General features: G+C 34.6%; 1 protein-coding gene across 9 annotated transcripts in view; it reads left to right on the top strand.

Annotated features, from left to right (window-relative positions):
• LOC127865014 (microphthalmia-associated transcription factor-like) overlaps nucleotides 1-21,239 on the top strand; it is a 58,825-nt gene extending 37,586 nt beyond the window's left edge. For 2 of the 9 annotated variants that reach the window (XM_052404868.1, XM_052404864.1), the window contains exons 2-8: nucleotides 8,068-8,278; nucleotides 10,431-10,679; nucleotides 11,882-11,998; nucleotides 13,975-14,146; nucleotides 14,793-14,868; nucleotides 15,847-15,994; nucleotides 17,574-21,239. In XM_052404868.1, the coding sequence (XP_052260828.1) occupies nucleotides 8,132-8,278; nucleotides 10,431-10,679; nucleotides 11,882-11,998; nucleotides 13,975-14,146; nucleotides 14,793-14,868; nucleotides 15,847-15,994; nucleotides 17,574-17,906 (1,242 nt within the window). In that variant the 5' untranslated portion in view covers nucleotides 8,068-8,131 and the 3' untranslated portion in view covers nucleotides 17,907-21,239. Of the gene's footprint in view, nucleotides 1-4,414; nucleotides 4,765-6,066; nucleotides 6,199-6,597; nucleotides 6,702-6,875; nucleotides 7,061-8,067; nucleotides 8,279-10,430; nucleotides 10,680-11,881; nucleotides 11,999-13,974; nucleotides 14,147-14,792; nucleotides 14,869-15,825; nucleotides 15,995-17,573 lie in introns of those variants that run through there. The other 7 variants (XM_052404869.1, XM_052404862.1, XR_008042452.1 and 4 more) reach the window with 6 other exon arrangements.
• Nucleotides 21,240-21,640: the final 401 nt, after the last annotated feature.

Genomic DNA, 21,640 nt, shown 5'->3' with positions numbered 1-21,640 from the left:
CTTCATAGGTACATTGATCATGACTGGCAGATGACCTCTATTGATTTTCAGGTTACTAAGTCAAAGGTCAAGGTCACAGTGACAAAAAACGTATTCACACAATGGCTGCCACTACAACTGACAGCCCATATGGGGGGCATGCATGTTTTACAAACAGCCCTTGTTTGATTATTGCATAGTAATCATACATGTTAAAAAATAATTTTCTGGTTGTCCACCCAGTCCTTTTTTAGCTGGACTATTATATATGAAATATATATAGTGGAGCTATCCTACTAACCCCCGGCGTCAGCATTAGCGTTCCCGTTAGCGTGCAAATGTTAAAGTTTGCGTACTACCCCAAATATTTCCTACGTCCTTTGACATATTGCTTTTATATTTTGCATACTTCTTTATCAACAGGACCCCAATCTATAAACAAGAGCAGACATCTGTATTAAGCATTTTGACAGAATTATGGCCCCTTTTATACTTAGATAATTGAGCATTTTGCTTATATTGCCATAACTTCTTTATTTATGATCACATTTGATTCATACTTTGACAAAACAACACTTACCTGACATACCACAATGCACTCCACCCAAACCATCCCCCATGCCCCACCCCCAGAATCCCCCCCCCCCCCAAAAAAAAAATCAAAAAAACAAACAACAAATTTGTGTTTTCCTTATTTTTGAAAGATCATCTATTAAATGACAACACACCCACATTATCCCCCCCCCCCTCTCCATGATGGCTTACGTTATACTGTCAAGCACTTAAATAGTCGAGCGCGCTGTCCTCTGAAGCTCTTGTTTGCAGTATCAAGTACCTTTTGTGATTCTAGATCTTTCCCTAAATGGTACAGAACAGACCTTTATGTTAAACATTGTAGATAAAAATCATGGAATTGTCATTTAACAGATAGACCCATACTGATGATAGCGAATTGTCACTTAAACATATATACATGTTACAGATAGTCCCATCACAAATTGTTATTTAACAGAGTCCAATATTGCAGGGGTTTTTCAGCACTGTCTTCGCCTCCGGAAAACGGAGGCACTCCCGAAGCAAACGGACCCGATCCCAAACCGAAATTATAATTAAAATTCCCAATTTCCAAAAAAAAATATTTTATTTTTTTTTTTAGAATGAAGTGTCTTATTACGTGTGTGACTAACCAGTGTTTGTTTTGGTAAAAAATATCTGCTATACAGTTTTGACTGTTCAGTTCTTATCTCAGAGTGTAACTGTAACTGAAAATCATAACTGCAGTACTTGAATTAACGTTGAACATGCTCAATATTGCATCTGTTTATATACAGAAGACAAAATAACAAATAAAAACAAATTTATTTGTTAAACTACTGAATTATTTAAGCATGATTAATTCACAATTTTTTCCCAAATGAGCCGTTTCATAGAAGCAAAAATTCCCAATTTGGTCAGACTCCTTTTCCCAAAATAGGCAGAAAAAACCCTGTATTGAAAAATCAAATAGCTTATTGTAATTTAAAAAAGTACTTAAGGTTTTTAAAGAAACAGCGTAGCGCATAAAACAAATATGATGATCTTTAATAAATGACTGTGTTTCCAGAAGTCACTTATGCACACAAACTACAGCAACTAATGCACATACTATTCTGTCACTAAGTACAGGTAGCAAACAGTCTGTAACAGTGTATGACAAGGAATTTCCCAAAACAGGTTTATTTATTGCCTTGACTTGTATTCACATTTGCATATTTATTATTTAGTCTGACAAAGCCCCGAAAGCCTTTGTCACACAAACAACTCAAATGAAGATCAAGATAAATGCTAATTAAATAAAACAGGTGGCACAATTTTGTCTGCAGTCATGAAGTCACACACTGTAGGGAGAACAAGACAAAAAAGAGCTTTATATGCATGTCAAGGGAGATTTGTGAATGTGCAGACAATTAATTATTTTTGTAACAGTTGCTTGATTCAACATCATTCTATGCAAAAAAGATATGTAACCTATGCATGGCATTTTTTATGGCATGGGTTAAATGCTTCAAAATGATTTAGGGGTAGACGTCTCATGTGATATCTGTTAATTGTTTGCCCTACATACACACTTGATGGATTTATGACAAATTAATTATTTGAGTCAATACTAGCTGTGTCAAAATGTTCTAAAAAAAAGCAAAACGTATGAGGATCTCAAGTTAAGATAGCCACGGTCATGAGTTTGTGACAAGTGTACATGCTATTGCCAAAACTATGAATACAATACAATAACATGTTACAAACGTAACTAATAAACTAGGTTAATCACCTTTAAATGGTCAGTGCAAAATATAAAGGATTTAAACATGTATTGCTTTAACACATGACAATAGACTGTCACGATTTACAGCCCAGACTGTACGTAGAAGAGGACAAACTTGTGGGCTATAAGTGTCAATTTTAAGGGGCCTTTATAATTTTCGGGTTTTTAAATCGTCAAAAGTTGCATATAATGGCTATTTTAGAGCATGGAAAATGTTCAGTATTACTGTTTCCTCACAAATATCATAACTAAAACGAAAATTTGCAAATCTGAAATAGCTTTTTTCAATTTTGTCGATTTACCCAAATGTGAAAAGGCCCCTTTAAGTTATATTCCCTATGCAACTCTTTTCCCAATTTCATTTTTTTTTCAAGCTTATTTTTCCCAATTTTGCTGTTAAGGGTACTTTTCCCAATTGGGCAAAAGAAATCGCTGTTTTATGTTGCTTGAAAGAGTGAGTCTTCCATTAAATACATGTAAACAATCAATCCCTAGTTGACATTTTTACCCTAATCAGATCAAAAGAGCTAAAGATTTCTAATCAGTGGGGTACAAAGATAATCCTGAAATTAAGTATTCTGTAACATTAGGATCAAGTCGGTTGATGGGATGGTGAAGTTGATCAATCTTGTTGCTTTTTATCTGTACATTTATCGGTGACAAACATTTTAAAGTTCACTTTGATAGACAGAGTAATGTTGATACGATTGTCTGATATCTACGGGGGTACAGGTCATGTTCCCTTTAACATGTAGGATACTTGAAACTTGTAAAAAAATGTAAGCTTTAAATTGGAACCGTTGAAACCATGATAAATAATGGTTATCAGTTGACTCTTTTTATTGTAATTCATATTTCATGAATGTCATAATGTGTGTTGTCCTTTCTGTCTCTAAAATTGTGTTAGTACTTCATATTGGGTTACCATATCTTGACACTTGTTGCATGCTTTTTTTTGCCCCCTTTCGAAGAAAAAGGGGGTATATAGTTTTCACACTGTCAGTCAGTCTGTCTAACAGTCTGTCACACTTTTTGTGTCTGCTCTCTAACTTCATGCATCTGCAAGCTATATAATTGTAAATGAAAAAGAAAGGTCTTAAGATAAGGCCTGAGGAAACACAATTATGTGAAAAGTTGTCCTGGTACAGTGTAATATATTCTAATTTCATTAGTCCTTTTGTAGAAATGATGGTTTTTATTGAAACGATTTTTTTCCATTAATCCTGTTTTGCATTTTTATGAATGTCTATGATACATTATCGTTTAATTTATGCAATCTAGCCTATTAATTTATATACTTCATTATGACATATGCTTACATAACTATTATAACATTTATGATTATATATTGCAACATTGTGCTACAACATTTTTGCAGAACTGTCACTAATTCAAGTTAAGTAGTATTAATTACTATATTTTCTTAATTCTGAAGAATGGGCGGGTTTCGAATGTTTGGTTTTAAAAGATAAGTTAAGCTGCATGGTTTTTGAGTTTACTTCAATTGCAGGGCTCAACATTAACAGTTGTCCTATTATATTTGCCCCTGGCAAGTAAAAGTTGGGTCCGGGCAAGTTATTTTATAATCTATTTGTCCGTTCAGGCAAGTGCAAAAAAGAACAAAAAGCATTAAATTTAGACTTTAATTAGACTATAATTGCTGTAATCATTTTTTAAATGTGCAAAAATAAATAAAGGTTTTGTGGTGTATCATTTTGATCTTCATTAAAAAAATATGAGGTTTACAGTTAATGTGATATTTCATGTTTGGGCAAGTGACTTTACATTCAGGGCAAGTAGATTTTCTATGTACTTGTCCGGTAGGGCAAGTTTTTTTTTTGGTTAATGTTGAGCCCTGAGTTGTTCACACAATCTTATTACAATTCAGTATTTGTTCATTTTCACATACCCTTATTTATGTATTTTTTTTATTTCTTAAATACATGACTATATTACCAATAAGATTGGAATCAATCAAGACCTTATCTTTTATGGATATAAAATCTCTTATTTTGGTAAGAAATAGTACATGTACATGTATGTACTGGTTGATTTATCATATACTGATACATTATCTATTCATTTATATCAAACTGGTAAATTGAATGTTTCCTGATAATGATTGTCTACTTATTTGTGTTCAGCGGTGTTGTATGGCTGACATATAGTGTTTGTGTTTGCTAGCTTTCCATAATTGTATTTGTGTTTTTTTGTTGTTGGTATTATTGATCTTAAACAAGGCATGTAGTAAAAAAAAGCAAATATAATAATCTTACTTAAGGGTAAGGGCCTATATTTCTCATTGAATCATAAGAATAAGGCCAAGGGGATATATTTTTTAAAGGCAAATTTGCAAATTTGGAAACTTTTACTGCTGTCTGCATGCCTTGTACATTAAAAGTGTTACCCGTGGTGAACACAGAGAAAGCAGGTTCACTTAATATGCTTGTAACAAAAGCATGGATTGTTCAAAAGAATAAAAGGTAGGCTTTGTAAAAAATTACATTAACTTATGAATGTATCATGAATGCATTTTATTTTGTACTGTTCTTTGAAGTGAAATCTCTGTTACAGTAACGACAGTTGTTTAAAATCTTTATTGTTGAAAATCATCCATTTATTGTGTGTTTTTATTGAAAATGTTTGTGTCACTTGAGAAGATGATCACGGGGTGTTTCTTTTGTGGCTGTGGCTTACAGCAAAGTAGCTGTGCTTTTATTGGGTGGATAACCTGTAATTATTTTTGTGATCAAACTTCAGGCGTGATGGGGGGTTGTAATGGTTATAAAAGAAAGGGAAGGTTCAATGTTCAGCATACTACCTTGAATCCTTCTGGAGTTAAGCCATATATAGAGACCCATTGGATATGCATTATTGTGATAGGTTCAACTAGAGTTTACATAAATAATGTCTGAAGTGTCACCAAAGTGTTAAAGAAAGAAATATAAATGTATTTCTAATGTGCTGAGCAAATAGGTTTTGTAGTTACTACTTGTTTTTTTTCATATTTATAACAATCTGAAAACTTCATCGTGTCATTTGCTGGTACATATATCACGTATAAGTAGTATGATTGCGGCGGATTTTGCCCAACCATCTGCAGTTTGTTAATTAGGGCGGAACAAGCTTACATAAAATATTGCATTTTGTGCAGTAGGGCGGAACAAGCATATATAAAAGACTGCAAATAAGAATATTTGTCCTAGTTGAAACTGAATGTGAAGGAAATAATCTTTGCTGAAACAGTGTTTTCAATGAAAATACAGATTTAAGGAAATTATTATGATTGTTTTGAAAAGAACACTTTGAGTGATGACAAGTTGTTAAGTTGTGGACATACATGTAGTCAGCATTAAAACTTATAGAATCAAAAGCAGGAGCTCCTTCAATGTGTGGGAACAATAATTTGAATAAAATTATCAGATGTTAGACAGCTATATGAATATAAATTGTGTTGCTTCCCATGAGTCTAGTAACAATTTTGCAATCAATGAGTTCAGCCTGTTGAACTTAATTATTGCGGCATAAAGATATTGTCTGTAAAAAAAATCAGATTTAGTTGTTATTTTAACGAATGTACCTTGTACATTGAAACAAGATGCAAAGTTTTCTGAGATTGTACAATTTAAAACTATGAGTTAACCTCTTTATCAGCAATCTAACCATAATCATTTGCAGCTGTTTTAACAAAAAGGTTGAGAACATTTCATGTTTTCTGGTAGTAATTCACTATCAGATAGATACATTTGTCTACCATCAATAGTTGAAGCTGACAGTTGTTACTAGCTGTGAATAAAGCTGTTACACAAAAAGTACAAATTACTTGACGATCAACTCTAAACAATGCCTTATTTAAAGTTGAAAAAAGCCAAATACTCGACCATCGACCTCGAAGCTATACCAGAACTGCTTGAGAGGTAACCATTTTGTATTTGCTTGCTTTGAGCATGTACCGACATGTGCCATTGTCCGGACATGAGACATTGTTTATATATTGAACTCAAAAGAGTTGTTTGTCTTTATTTAGTGACAATACCGTTATTGTCGATTATGTCTTAATGCAAAGGAAGTATAAACTCTTATATCCTAGTTGCATTTTCCTGTCTAGCGTGAGAAACAATAGTGGGCGCATATTTAAGTGTGAAATGCTCGGAAAGTAATTATTTGTATAGCGTTGACACCACTTAAACATTGCTCAATATGTGAAGATGTTGATACTGATAAAGTGTAAAAATAATTAAAATTTAGCAAAACAATTAAGCACACTTCAATACGGGGAATATTTCTGTCTTCATATACATGTAATTGCTGCAAGACTTTGGTTATTCATGTTCGTGTGATGTGTGGGTGGTGTTACCATGTTGGATAGAAGCGTGCTTTGTGTGCCACGCAGGAAACAGAAACAAGTTATTATGATCATGTATGATTGTATTTATAAAAAAAAAAAATTAAGACTCGATTGTTTCTTTTAAATCTCTTGCACTTACTTCTTCAAGACAGCCAGCAAAGTTCAAGTAGTGATGATAATAAGTTGATGATGTTTCAAGTGAACTTTTATTTAACAGGGTTACCATATTTTAAAGAACAGAGAACAATGGAATTTAATTGTTAATGCTAAGGAAGTCATGGCTGGATCTGATGTTTAAAGTTAACGTTTATTTAACAGGATTACCAAATTTTAAAGAACCGGATATATACTATGGAATTTAGTTGTAAAAGGCTAAGGAAGTCATGGCTGGATCTGATAACATTAAATTATAATGAAATCAGTTACGATAGGTAAACAAATACACAGAGGTGTAAGATACATGTATGCATGATTTAAAAAAAAGATATGTTCAGGTTTTTATGTGTATTTCTTAATGTGCATTGAAATAATCTTAAGCTAGTTCCGTGATAAATATGCAACATGTTTAACATATTGTGAATCTGTGTCCTTATAGTGCAGGGTTTGATGCAATAATAATTCTTGATTTACGCTGTGAACGTTTGACATTCTTTAACTGCTCTGGTGTAAAAACTGAACATGTTTATTTGCAAAGTTGTTAGATTTTATTGTCAAGGCATGTATGTCATGCATCATATAATTTATGGGCAAGGATTTTTTGTGTTGAATTGTTCTGCACAAATTCATTGAAAGTATTTTCACTTGCAATATCTTTTAATCAGGGAAGTTATGGCTATTTTATTTTTATCCTGACAAACCAAATGCTTGTACCTAGCAATTGCAGTAAACATTCTTTGCGACAAAGGTTTAAAAAATATATGTTCTGGTCTTTTATGGTTGTAATGATCAATATATATAAGTGTTAAGAGAGTGGAAACGAATACATTACTGTTACCGTTTATTTACCATATTCGGTTAAAAAACTCACAAGTAGTCATTTTATTGTTTACAGTGTTTTTTTTCACAGTTTTGTGAATGGGGCCGGGTGCCTTAGGATTTGAAAATATCACATTGTTTTTACTGAAATTGGGAAAATAGTTTGTTTCGTTTTTAAAAATTACTTTAAAATTGAAAGAAAAAGTGAGTTAAATATGACATTAACTAAGGTTTAACTCGTATAAATGGATTGGAGACAAACTAAATGTTCAGACTTATTAAAAAATGTAAATATTATTTTTTGTATTGAAAACCTTCGATCTGGAATATTAAGTTCTAATTTGGGAAAAATGTATACTTTTCTCCATTGGGAATGGGTCCCCCTACCAGACCAAATTTGAATGAAAAACCACCACTGGTTTACAGTGAAAAACACACGGAAATATATGCTTTATTGATTCAGTCCGAAAAACACAGAAATTAAGAATGCCTCGGCGACCACAAGAACGGGACTCAAGTTGCAGCTTATGCGCGCTCAAGAGCAAGAGAAAGAGAAGAAAGAACGCCAATACTCGCAGTCATTAAAACAGTCCTACACGCCAACCAGTTTGATAGATGTGCCCCCACAGAATACCCCCACTCAGGCCTCGGAAATCCCTCCACAGATTCTTAAGGTATACCTTTGATGACGTATACATATAATTTCTTACAGTAGAAAGAATAGCAGGCAGAATCGTAGCATTATGCATTAATCAGTGATGATTATATTATTAAATATATTAATGATAAGCAAATAATTGAAAATAGGTAACAATCTCAAAGTAATGCATTTCTTAATGCTAATAATTGTATAAAATTGATTATTAACCAAAAACTATTTAAGAACTTTAATATAATATTATCATCAATCCGGCAAACTTGTACCATATAACCTTTCAAATTAATGTATACAGTAAAAAATATAATTTATTAGGGTATTTATAGTTTAAGTTTTACTTACTTAGTTTTCATCAAGTGCTCACATAACCAGTTGTTTACCTTGCTCCAATGTGTGACAAAAACATACCGTAAATACAAGAATATAATACGCCCTCATGTAAAATACTGCCCCCCTAGTTTCGTTAAAATTCATCGGTAAAAATTGAAAATCTGAGTACAATTCACTAAAAAAAAACAGTGTCCGAAATCAGCCATAACGCTGTCATTTCTGAAAAAAATGTGTCAATATATTTTTGTGTTGTGAAAAAAGCAAATCAATTTGACGTTATCAACCATCTGTTTCATAGTAATACCTGGGCTTTTATCAACACCTCATATACACGGGTCCTGCTGACAAGAGATGGCATTTCTCAATACCTTTATCGATAACACACGGGCCACCTGCTGACACCCGGGTCAAGCAGTCATAATTGCAAAAGAAAGAAACAGAGACGCTTTTTTTTTTGTAAATAACATTTAATTCCATTTGACAATATTCAGAAAGATAATAATTATAATAATAAAATAATAAGTATTATCATTATATATCTATAATACTGATGGTTGGTTTATTTAGCATGTATGGTAATATACGCTGTAGCCATGACAATTACTGTAAGCACAGTTGCCCCTCCTTTGATGTAATGGTGTAATTCAAAATGGCTGACACACAGCAAATTAAAACGATAAGTTAAAAATTTTCACAGGAAAAATGTTGTTCTGCTCTACATTCGTATATAATACGCACCCCGTACTTGAAGAAAAAATTGTCAGGTTAAAAGCTGTGTATTATTTTAGTGTATTTACGGTATGTGGATAAACAATTACAACTGATGTGAATAATTTAACACAGAAATACTTGGTGTTTTTGTGTATAATTTACGCATGGAAAAAATGCAATTACTGATGTCATTTTGACATTTTGGTTATTAATTGAGTCATTTGTGACAGGGACCATGTGACCTGCAGAAGTAAAAGCATATATCACTAAAAGCTCATATTAGCCTTTCCTCATTTGTGACGTATTGAAAAATTTATGTCCAAAAAAAATGGTAGCGTTTCTACATGTATAACATAAGATGGTTAACCCTTTACCACTTAGACACGTATTTTTATGCATTTGTTGTCCCTTAGAAAGTTTAATTTAATTTAATTCATTTCTTGCTAAATTCAAGTTTTAAAGGCTTCATTTCCAACCCTTGGATCATGATTAGCTGCAAAAAACATAAAACCTGAACTGACTGCAAGTTACTCGCAGGCTGTTGTGGTTTTATGCTGTTTTCGCATAGCCATTTTCACTTTCCCTCTGAGTGGGAAGGCCCATTTTCACTTTCCCTCTGAGTGGGAAGGCCCATTTTCACTTTCCCTCTGAGTGGGAAGGCCCATTTTCACATTCCCTCTGAGTGGGAAGGCCCATTATCACTTTCCCTCTAAGTGGGAAAGGGTTAAAAGAAACATTTTTTGTGTTCTAGAATTTTAAGATCTGTAGAAAGTCTAGAAAAGATCAATCATGTGCACACACATTTTAGTTTAGTAGACCCTCTCTTTTCAAGCCAAACCAAATCTAGAGAAACAAACCTGCTATCAGGTCATGTAAAAGTGATTTGCGTGAATGGAGGGATCTATTGGATCAATTGCCTGAGCAATATGATTATTTACTGTATTAACTCAGTCATAAGTCTACCAGCTCATAAGCCAGGGGGCGGGATCTTAAGTTGTACACACATTTGCCATTTTGTGTATGTTCACTTTGTAAGTCAGGTGGAAATTTAAAACATGAGAACATGTAAATGAGTAGGTAAAATTGCGACCCTTTCTTATTCATTGTTCAATTATCTGGTATTCCAGGTCAGAACAAAGCTCGAAAATCCAACCCGTTACTATGTCATGCAAAAACAGAAGGATCAAATCCAGTCTTACCTCAGCGAGTCCCATGACGAGCGGGTGGGGGCGGTACACTCGATGCCCAACTACCGCATGGCGACCAGCGAGCTGCACACCCTGATGCCTGTGGGTCACAGCGGGAGTGCCCCCTTGATGGAGCCCGAGAGCCCGCTGTCAGTGGGAATGAGCAGTACAGCTACCAGTATATCAGAGGTATGGGGAGTGAGAGGTTGTTGGGCATTTTGATGAAGTTAACTGTTTTTATGTTTGACTGTATCAAAATGCCAATAGGGCAACTTGTGTTTCTTTGTTTCATTTGGTGCTGAAGGCATATGGGTTTGTTGGGGTACTCGGTAATTCTTAATATGCATTCACAGATCATTGAACAATCGGGGTGAAGTGGATCTCTGTTCAACCACCTATTGAATTTACGTGCAAACAATTATGTTAATGCATAGAAATTGAAATTTGGGTCAGAAAAGTAGTTCAACTAAAAGCAAAACACTGTTCATATTTGGAGTGAATCTGGAAGATCACAAAGTGGCAAAAATTAGAATAAAAGGCCAATGTCTTCATTAATGATTTATATGCAAACCTCTTATCCCCTTTTACCACAGATTTTTTTTATCCCATTTTTTCAAAGTCAATTCCAATTATATATATATATATATATATATATATATATATAAGTTTATTTTTTGTGAAACTAATTAACGAGGAAGGGGCTGTAAACGTCTTATTGGAAACTTTTAATATATTTAGTTTTTATTGGCAAATTGCAAATTCGTTATATAAAAAATGATGTGCATTTTAAGTTAACACAGTTTCATCTGTAAGTAATTATTGTAGGAAACTTAGGGTTATAAATAATGAAGGTAACTATTTTGTACATGTAAATGATGGTATTTGTTAACAATGACAATGAGTTGGAAATAAGGTTGTTGAACTGAAGTGACATAGCCAATGGCAGCTATTGAATCATGCTCCACAATATGGCCATTGCTACACTAACACTAATAGTCTATCAACAATTGTAGATGAGTGTCCCCATATGCTACATTAGTACAACAAGAGATGCAAGAGGTTTTCTAAATTGTATAAATGCCAGAGATTTCATCACCAGCTGTTCTAATATAAGAAGTAAACATACGATTGTTCATACTCTGTTATTCTCTGCAGGTGCACAGGTCAAGCGATAATACTTTTTCCCTAATGAACATGAAAATTATGCTAAAACACAAAATGTTAAGGTATCACTTATATTCCGAAAATGGTGAGCTCTGACATGATTTGAAAGAATTCTTTTCTGAGTGGAAGTCACTATACCAGCACTTATACTGGCAGCATAGAACGAAAAAGTTGTGATCTCTGTGTGTCATGTTAACATTCACTTGTATGTGATGTTTTGTCTCCAGGTGGAGAGCTTTCTCAATGACATTCAAGACATACAAGACCTGGAGTCCGTGGACCTCAATCAGGACGATGATCTCAAATTTATCACTCCATCCCTCATGCAGATGTCTTCATCCACAGTAAGTTATCACTCCATCACTCACGCAGATGTCTTCATCAACAGTAAGTTATCACTCCATCCCTCATGCAGATGTCTTCATCCACAGTAAGTTATCACTCCATCCCTCATGCAGATGTCCTCATCCACAGTAAGTTATAACTCCATCACTCATGCAGATGTCTTCATCCAGAGTAAGTTATCACTCCATCACTCATGCAGATGTCTTTATCCACAGTAAGTTATCACTCCATCACTCATGCAGATGTCTTTATCCACAGTAAGTTATCACTCCATCACTCATGCAGATGTCTTTATCCACAGTAAGTTATCACTCCATCACTCATGCAGATGTCTTTATCCACAGTAAGTTATCACTCCATCACTCATGCAGATGTCTTCATCCACAGTAAGTTATCACTCCATCCCTCATGCAGATGTCTTCATCCACAGTAAGTTATCACTCCATCACTCATGCAGATGTCTTCATCCACAGTAAGTTATCACTCCATCACTCATGCAGATGTCTTTATCCACAGTAAGTTATCACTCCATCACTCATGCAGATGTCTTCATCCACAGTAAGTTATCACTCCATCCCTCATGCAGATGTCTTCATCCACAGTAAGTTATAACTCCATCACTCATGCAGATGTCTTCATCCACAGTAAGTTATCACTCCATCACTCATGCAGATGTCTTCATCCACAGTAAGTTATCACTCCATCACTCATGCAGATGTCTTTATCCACTGTAAGTTATCACTCCATCACTCATGCAGATGTCTTTATCCACAGTAAGTTATCACTCCATCACTCACGCAGATGTCTTTATCCACAGTAAGTTACCTTAGCACTCCATCACTCACGCAGATGTCTTCATCCACAGTAAGTTATCACTCCATCACTCACGCAGATGTCTTCATCCACAGTAAGTTATCACGCCATCCCTCATGCAGATGTCTTCATCCACAGTAAGTTACCTTAGCACTCCATCACTCATGCAGATGTCTTTATCCACAGTAAGTTACCTTAGCACTCCATCACTCACGCAGATGTCTTTATCCACAGTAAGTTACCTTAGCACTCCATCACTCATGCAGATGTCTATCCACAGTAAGTTATCACTCCATCCCTCATGCAGATGTCTTCATCCACAGTAAGTTATCACTCCATCACTCATGCAGATGTCTTCATCCACAGTAAGTTATCACTCCATCACTCATGCAGATGTCTTCATCCACAGTAAGTTACCTTAGCACTCCATCACTCATGCAGATGTCTTTATCCACAGTAAGTTATCACTCCATCACTCACGCAGATGTCTTCATCCACAGTAAGTTATCACTCCATCACTCATGCAAATGTCTTTATCCACATGAAGTTATCACTCCATCACTCATGCAGATGTCTTTATCCACAGTAAGTTATCACTCCATCCCTCATGCAGATGGGTTTATCCACAGTAAGTTATCACTCCATCCCTCATGCAGATGTCTTTATCCACAGTAAGTTACCTTAGAACTCCATCCCTCATACAGATTTTCATCAAATTACTATATCACTCCTTCACTTTGTAAAATTATCACTGGGTTCTTGTAAACATAATTAAATATATTAAATATTTGGAGTTATTAAATTAAAACAAAAGAATTACAAGCCAAATTCAAAAATTATTTAACATCCAGATGATTGATTCAATAGCCCACTAAGTTGATCAGAGCCAAGTCTCTACGAAGAGGAATGTATTTGTTACTGATGTTTAGTATTACAGAGCATTTAAGAATTCTTTGTCTTTCAAATTTACAATAAGTGTGTCTTGTAAAAATTCTTTGTCTTTTTCATTTTTAATAAGTGTGTCTTGTAAAAATTATATTTCAAATTTTCAAATGTGTCATGTAATGTAGAGCTCTTCCTATCAAGATTTTTGTGGACCAAGTAGGACTTAAAGTTCAAATCATAAAAACATTTTGTCAGCTTAATGTTTTTGCATGTTCAGATCCCCGCCTCGGACTTTGTGTTCACGCCCATCTCAGAGCCTGTTAAGACGGCGCAGTCTGCGCCGACTGTGCTCCCAGGTCAACGGATCATGACACCCACGTCCTTCCTCACCGAGGACGATGCTAGAATGTGGGCCAAGGAGCGACAGAAGAAAGACAACCACAACATGAGTGAGTGCTTCGAAAACAACTTTTAGTAACCATCAAGCATTCAGATATGCATTTTGACCCAATGGTAGTCCTGTAGAAAAGGAAATTAATTTAAAGACATTTTTTAATAGATTCAAGTTTTAAAGTCTTTATTTTCAAACCTTAGATACTGATGAGCAGCAAATAACATAAAACCTGAACAACGTGCAAATTACTCGCAAGCTGTTCTGTTTTATTTGCTGGTTGCATGTCGCCTTTTCATTTTGCTCCTGAGTGGGAAAGTCCAATGATTTATATTGGATCTTTTTGGAGACAAATCCAGGAGTCACATTGAGAGTTTGTGGAGTTGTGGGCATGGGGTAGTATTCAAGCCAATTGCATCATAAAATAATAAGTTTTTATCTGGCTAAAGAAGTCACATCATTAACAGATACCATAGCAGTGGATAAAGAATTTTTGATTTGACTCTTTAAGGTATACTACTCAATATCATAATATAGTTACATGTTACATACCTGTAGTTAAAATTAATAAAAAAAGTGCACATAGTATTACAAATGGCTTGTGAAGTTTAATGAATAGGACTTAAGGTAATATGTTTTAATAAATGCAGGTGAGATAAAAATGCTACTAGCAACAACATATAAGGTGTTTTTTCCCTTTTTAGTTGAGCGCAGAAGACGTTTCAATATCAATGACAGAATCAAGGAGTTGGGAATGCTTCTACCAAAGTCTATGGATCCGTAAGATATTTTCTGTTTCTAATGACCCTCCCTCTCTGAAAACTGGGATTTATGCATGTGCTTAAAGTGTCGTCACAACAAACCAGAGTGCACAGGCTGATCTTTGATGACACTTTATGCACATGTATTAAGCTCAGGTTGCCAATAAGGCTGTAATAGGAGACTTTAGTCATGTATCTGCCCAGAATATTCACTTAAAACAGATATGCTCTTTGAATTTAAATTACTTGATTTTTATGTCCCCCGCCACCATAGTGGGGGACATGTTGTTTTTGCCCTGTCTGTTGGTTTGTTTGTTGGTTTGTTTGTTGGTTTGTTTGTTTGTCCCAACTTTAACATTTGCCATAACTTTTGCAATATTGAAGATAGCAACTTCATATTTGGCATGCATGTGTATCTCATGGAGCTGCACATTTTGAGTGGTGAAAGGTCAAGGTCATCCTTCAATGTCAAAGGTCAAATATATGGGTCAAAATCGCTCATTTAATGTACACTTTTCTAATATTGAAGCTAGCAACTTGATATTTGGCATGCATGTGTATCTCATGGAGCTGCACATTTTGAGTGGTGAAAGGTCAAGGTCATCCTTCAAGGTCAAAGGTCATATATATGGGGACATTGATTGAGTTAAATGAAGTTGCAGGTGTATTTAAGTTTTTATTTACAATACCTATTGAACAATTAATGAGTCTGATATTATTAAGGTTTTGTGGCCTTAAGAAAAAGTAAATGGCATATTTAATGCAACTCTTTTCAAATACGATGTGCTGACTTTTTTAACAAGAGTTTAGAGATTTTATTAAATGCACTGAAACATTCCTCTTTTGTTTTAGTTGTTCAGTAATGAATTAATTTATTTCACTTTTAACTGACGCATACAAAGACATAGATACTGCCTATACACCATTGCATGTTGCCTTATATCGAACCTAATGCTGTTTCCCTAAAATACAACAGAAATGTTGTATACAATTTCAGTGACCTCCGCCAGAACAAGGGTTCGATCCTCAAGGCCTCCGTGGACTACATCAAGAAGCTGAGGAAGGACCAGGAACGCATGCGGCTACTGGAAGAGAAACAGCGTCAGACCGAGTCACAGAATCGCAAAATGATGCTGCGAATTCAGGTGGGCTTAAATATCAGTCAGAGCAAATTTTTTGCTGATTTCTTTAGCTGTTATTGGGACTGAATGGCAAAATTATGCTTTAGATTCAGGTAGACTTAACCCTTGACGACTTAATTACCCACTCTGATGCATTTTAAGTTGCTTAGCACAAAATCCTATCTGAAATTCACAATTGATGTTTTGACTTTAATATGTTGGAAAATGAGCTATAAAAGTGTAGACATTAAGAGTTTTGAAGCTGTAATAGCAATGTAATATACATGGCGAAAGTTTGCAGTGAACTGACCGCTCGTTAGCAAACCATTACTTTTGTTAAATGCACTTCTTTAGCTGGCCGTATGTGTGAACTTTGAAAATAAAAGCATAGTGGCCTGCCCATATATATTTGCCTTTCATCTACTTAAATGTCAAATTTTGCAATTATGTGGAATGCGTTAATTCCATTGTTGAGCCGGTTAAAAATGTTCATATGCTGTATTTGTGAATTTTAAAGCATATTGGTCCTTGCATTGTGTAGAATGAATTGTGTATAATGTGGCATTGCTTAATTTTTTTCAATATTTTTTTTGTAAATGTTTTGTCAGCATCATGTAAAGACTCTGAAAAAAAATGGTTTATTCGATCTAAGAATAGACGTCCATGGCTCAAACAAATCAGCTTATTTGTTTCTGATGTAGTCTGTTGCCAGGAGATATAGCAACATCATTAACTTTTTAAATACTGTGAATAATTTGAATGCTTAACAGTTCAGACTTTAAATTGTCAAGAAAGAGCAAAATGTTGCTGAGACCTAGACTTCACTTTGTACAAACAATAAGAATCTTGGTTTTAACTCCTATCTGTCGGTTACCCTGGTGTAGTGGATATAAAGACTGCCTAGCGACTGGGAGATCAGGGGTTTAATCCCCATTGTGATAGCATTCTTAACATCTCCTGTAAAGACACAAAGTACTGGTTCTATGCAGGAAACGGACTTGATAATGTTTTAATTAGCCTTTTGCTTTTAAAGTGTCCTTTTCACAGATTTTGGCATTTTTTTAACTTATTAAATGCTTTATATTCATAAATATAAACATTGGATCATAAAAGCTCCAGTAAAAAATCAAGAAAAAAATTTAAAAAAGGAAAAGAACATTGCCCGGAGCAGGTTTCGAACCAGTGACCCCTGGAGTCCTGCCAGAGTCCTGAAGTAAAAATGCTTTAGCCTACTGAGCTATTCCGCCGAGTACACATTCTAGACGTATTTTATACCTTATATAAGCAATCTTCGTAGTTTCACAAAATTTAACGACAAAAACAGAACTCTCCAAATTATTCAATCGTTTCGCGTTGCAACGCTTTATAATTTTTAGGTTTTAAAATCGTCAAAAGATGCATATAATGGCTATATTAGAGCATGGTTAATGTTCAGTATTACTGTTTCCTCACAAATATCATAACTAAAACGAAAACTTACGAATCTGAAACTACTTTTTTCAATTTTGTCAATTTACCAAAGCGTGAAAAGATCCCTTTAATGCAATCAAGCTAAAATAAATAGGTTAAAAATAAATTCAACTTTCTTTGGGCTTTTTTTCAGCAATTGGAACTGCTGATGAAGGCACAGGGTTTCAACACAGGCTACCATGAGGAGTCGAACACCCTCGCCACGCTCGTGCAACCCAACATTGTCACCAGTGTCCAGAACAACGCGCCCCAGCAGTACTCAGTGAAATCCGAGCTTGAGCGCGAACAGCAGTCCTGTGCACAGGCTATCCACGACGCGCTTAACAGTGACTTCTCGGACATTCACACGACCCTGAACTTGGACGACCTCATGGAGGACCACACATCAGGCCTCTGTGCAGACCCTATGCTTTCCTCCCACCCGAGTCCTTGCATGGACGAAGACTCTATGGACTATGGAATATAAGGGAGGAGAGGTTGATTGTGGTCCTGAAAATAAAGTAAATGGCATTCATGGGAAAACTGAAAACTGCTTTGGAAACTCAATGTCTAAGAATGCCAGACATATTGGTTGTTGATCTTTTATGGTATTTTTTTTACCTGATGGTTTTTTCATATTTTTTTAAGGCATCTTAATTAGCCATTTTTGTGAGAAGTAATAAAGTTTAATGTGAGGCAATGTAAAGTTGTTTAGAATGTTCCTTCTTACTATTAAACAAGCATGGCTACAATTGCTAAGAAAAAAGGTACAGAAAAAGCGTTTAGTATACCAAAGAAAGGCGTTCGGATTCATCAAATATATTTGTATATATATAACAAATGTTTGTTGATAAAAAATACCATTTATAATGTACGTAATTTATGTATATTGCCATCCAGCAGGTTTTTAGGATTAATAATGGACATTTTACTCTTTAAATTTATTTGTATAATAATTTTCAATGTTACGTAGCTTTTGCTAAATTTAAGACACGTGGTTGAACAGATTTATAAAAATTCTGAATGGCTAGAATGTTTTGCATTTGCATTCGAAACTTTATTGATGCTTTATGAGTGGTCATGTTAAAGCGTAATTAAGCGCTGTGTTGAACAGAAAATTATTAAATGGAAAGCCAACACATTTGACCTTTTTGTAGCTTGTTTTGTTTTTGTTTTATTTATTTTGTTACCGGATCAAAAATAAGTGACTTACATGTTTAGCTGCTTTAAATTGATCACGTTTCATGTTATGTTATTTGATGTTCTTGTTTGTTTGTTTTTAATTAATTTTCATGTTAGCTAAATTTTTTAAATAATCATAAGAATGAAGAACCAGTAAGTTACATTGTTTGTAAGTATGATCCCCTGAAGAAAATAAGTTTAAGCCCTATATCTGTGCCATAACGTTTGCAACTCACAAATTTCATTTTATTATAAAGCTACATGCTAAATCTTCAGAGGTTTTGAGGTTAACATTTTTCATTATAAAGTACTTAAGCAGCTGGTTTTCAACAATTCTGGAATCATATACTGATTGTAAGTGGCAATGTGCAATAGGGAAACACTGTTTATAAGCTTCATCAGCTAATTATTTAGTTAATTCACTCAAATTTACCCAATTTAATGAACACTTTAAGTATAAATTGTTTTTGCCTGTTTTATGTCTTTTTAATTATGAAATATTAATATTGTTTTCGCAGAGTTTTCTGTTATACAAACAAAAATTTACGGATTCTGAAACGTGTATTTAATCAGATTTCTGCTACTCGTACTCATAATTATTTTACTTTGAAAATTTTCATTATTTAGTCATGACTTTTGAATGCGTATCACTGCCTTGTGTATATATACGTGTCCCTCCAAATTTCATTCCATGATTGTTTTGAATGTCCTCATGTATACATCATGTATTCCTCTGAAAAAGGAATCCATGATATATGTTTTGTGTTAACTTAATTATAGATAATGGAGAATATCGCCTCTTCATGGAGTAATGCAGCTTCCATTAGAGATGATTGAGCATAGCATCGTCATATAGATAATGGATATGAATGTGGATATGAATGTTTATATGCTTCGGATCAAGAAAGTGGTTCCTTTGATGTATAATTATGATCGAGTATTTGGTCTGTATTTCTCACTTGCTTCATGACATTTGCTGCTTTGATAACAAACGTTTTCGTGGTTATACCTGCCGGCAGGTGCGTTCTAGCATTGTGCTGTGTTACTGTTGAAAGCTAATTAGGTGAAGAACTTGCTTGTGATAAAACAGATACAATGGTTTAACAACAAGCTCTGGATTTGCATAAAAAAGTGTCAACATTTGTAGTTTGTAAAATTAAAGAAATATGATAGTATTGATCTACAGTAGTAGGTTTTCTAAAACATTCATGGTAATGACATGTCATTGTATCGCAGTGGTTGTATGGTGTATTCAGTTGGTATGCCGCACTATTGTTTGTTGTTGAAACCAAAGTGATATAGATGTTGTTTGTAAATAGATGTAGATTCATATAGAATTAGATTATTTAGGTTTTCTTAAACTTATAAATAACATACAAAATATGTATCTGGAAACACAGGCATTCACTTTTAAAGTAAATAGTTTTAGTACTTTATGAGTTTTATTACAAAAATAAATACATCTGAAAGTTTCATTTAATACATTGTATCTGTAACTTGTAACTAGCTTAAATGTTATTGACTGTAATTATATGTGCTTTCCACAAAACATTGTCTGGTTAGAGAATAATGCTCTTTTGTAATCAAAAGTAGGTCTTATTTTCTTTCAAAGTTTGTGTTTTTCATTATATTTTTTTCTTAATACTGTTTATTCAGAAGTTTACACATTTTTACAGAAGGCGTTGTAGTTAGTTTGATCATCCATTATGTCATTGTTGTGTACAGTTCACTGAAAGTTTATTACTGGCATATATTTATGCCCCCCTTCGAAGAAGAGGGGGTATATTGCTTTGCTCATGTCGGTCGGTCGGTCCGTGAAACTTCATAGGTACATTGATCATGACTCGCAGATGACCCCTATTGATTTTGAGGTCACTAGGTCAAAGGTCAAGGTCACGGTGACCAGAAATAGTAAAATGGTTTTTGAATGATAACTCAAGAACGCATACGCCTAGGATCATGAAACTTCATGCGTAGATTGATCATGACTTGCAGATGACCCCTATTGATTTTGAGGTCACTATGTCAATGGTCAAGGTCACGACGACCCGAAATAGTAAAATGGTTTCAGGATTATAACTCAAGAACGCATACGCCTAGGATCATGAAACTTCATGGGTAGATTGATCATGACTCGCAGATGACCCCTATTGATTTTGAGGTCACTAGATCAAAGGTCAAGGTCACGGTGACCCGAAATAGTAAAATGGTTTTCGGATGATAACTCAAGAACGCATACGCCTAGGATCATGAAACTTCATAGGTAGATTGATCATGACTTGCAGATGACCCCTATTGATTTTGAGGTCACAAGGTCAAAGGTCAAGGTCACGGTGACCCGAAATAGTAAAATGATTTTCGGATGATAACTCAAGAACGCTTTTGCCTAGGATCATGACACTTCATAGGTACATTAATCGTGACCCGCAGATGACCCCTATTGATTTTCAGGTCACTAAATCAAAGGTCAAGGTCACAGTGACAAAAATCGTATTCACACAATGGCTGCCACTACAACGGAATGCCCATATGGGGGGCATGCATGTTTTACAAACAGCCCTTGTTAGCATTTGTTATATCATGGATGTCTTGAGCAAAATGCAATAAAAGAAAAAGGACAATTTTAAAATTAAAAAAATGTGTTGTGTTTTGTTAAATTCATCGAATGCGTTTCGTAAATAGCGTAGTTCGCTTACAGAGTGGTATCCGTAAAAAAACTTACTGAATTCAGCAAAAAACATGTCACTACGTTTGTTAGAGGACAGGTTTCCTTAAAGGCGTTAAAGGTGTATGGTCCGATTCCGATGAAAGAAAAAAAACCTATCTTACATATATAAAGTTTTATGTGGATCGTATAACAGTCATTGAACAAATTAAGTAAAAAAGAAATCGGGTCAATTTGATAACCGTGATTTACTGAAACTTCTCTGGTAATCCGCATAGTCTAATTCGTCGGATATATTGTCAACAAGAATTTGAAACTGCATAGCAACGTTGCTGCCACTAACATGAAGACATCGCAATCAAACGCTTTAAGAT

This window comes from Dreissena polymorpha, chromosome 1, assembly GCF_020536995.1.
Source record: "Dreissena polymorpha isolate Duluth1 chromosome 1, UMN_Dpol_1.0, whole genome shotgun sequence".
Classification (NCBI taxonomy): domain Eukaryota; kingdom Metazoa; phylum Mollusca; class Bivalvia; order Myida; family Dreissenidae; genus Dreissena; species Dreissena polymorpha.
This window is presented reverse-complemented; position numbering and strand designations above follow the sequence as displayed.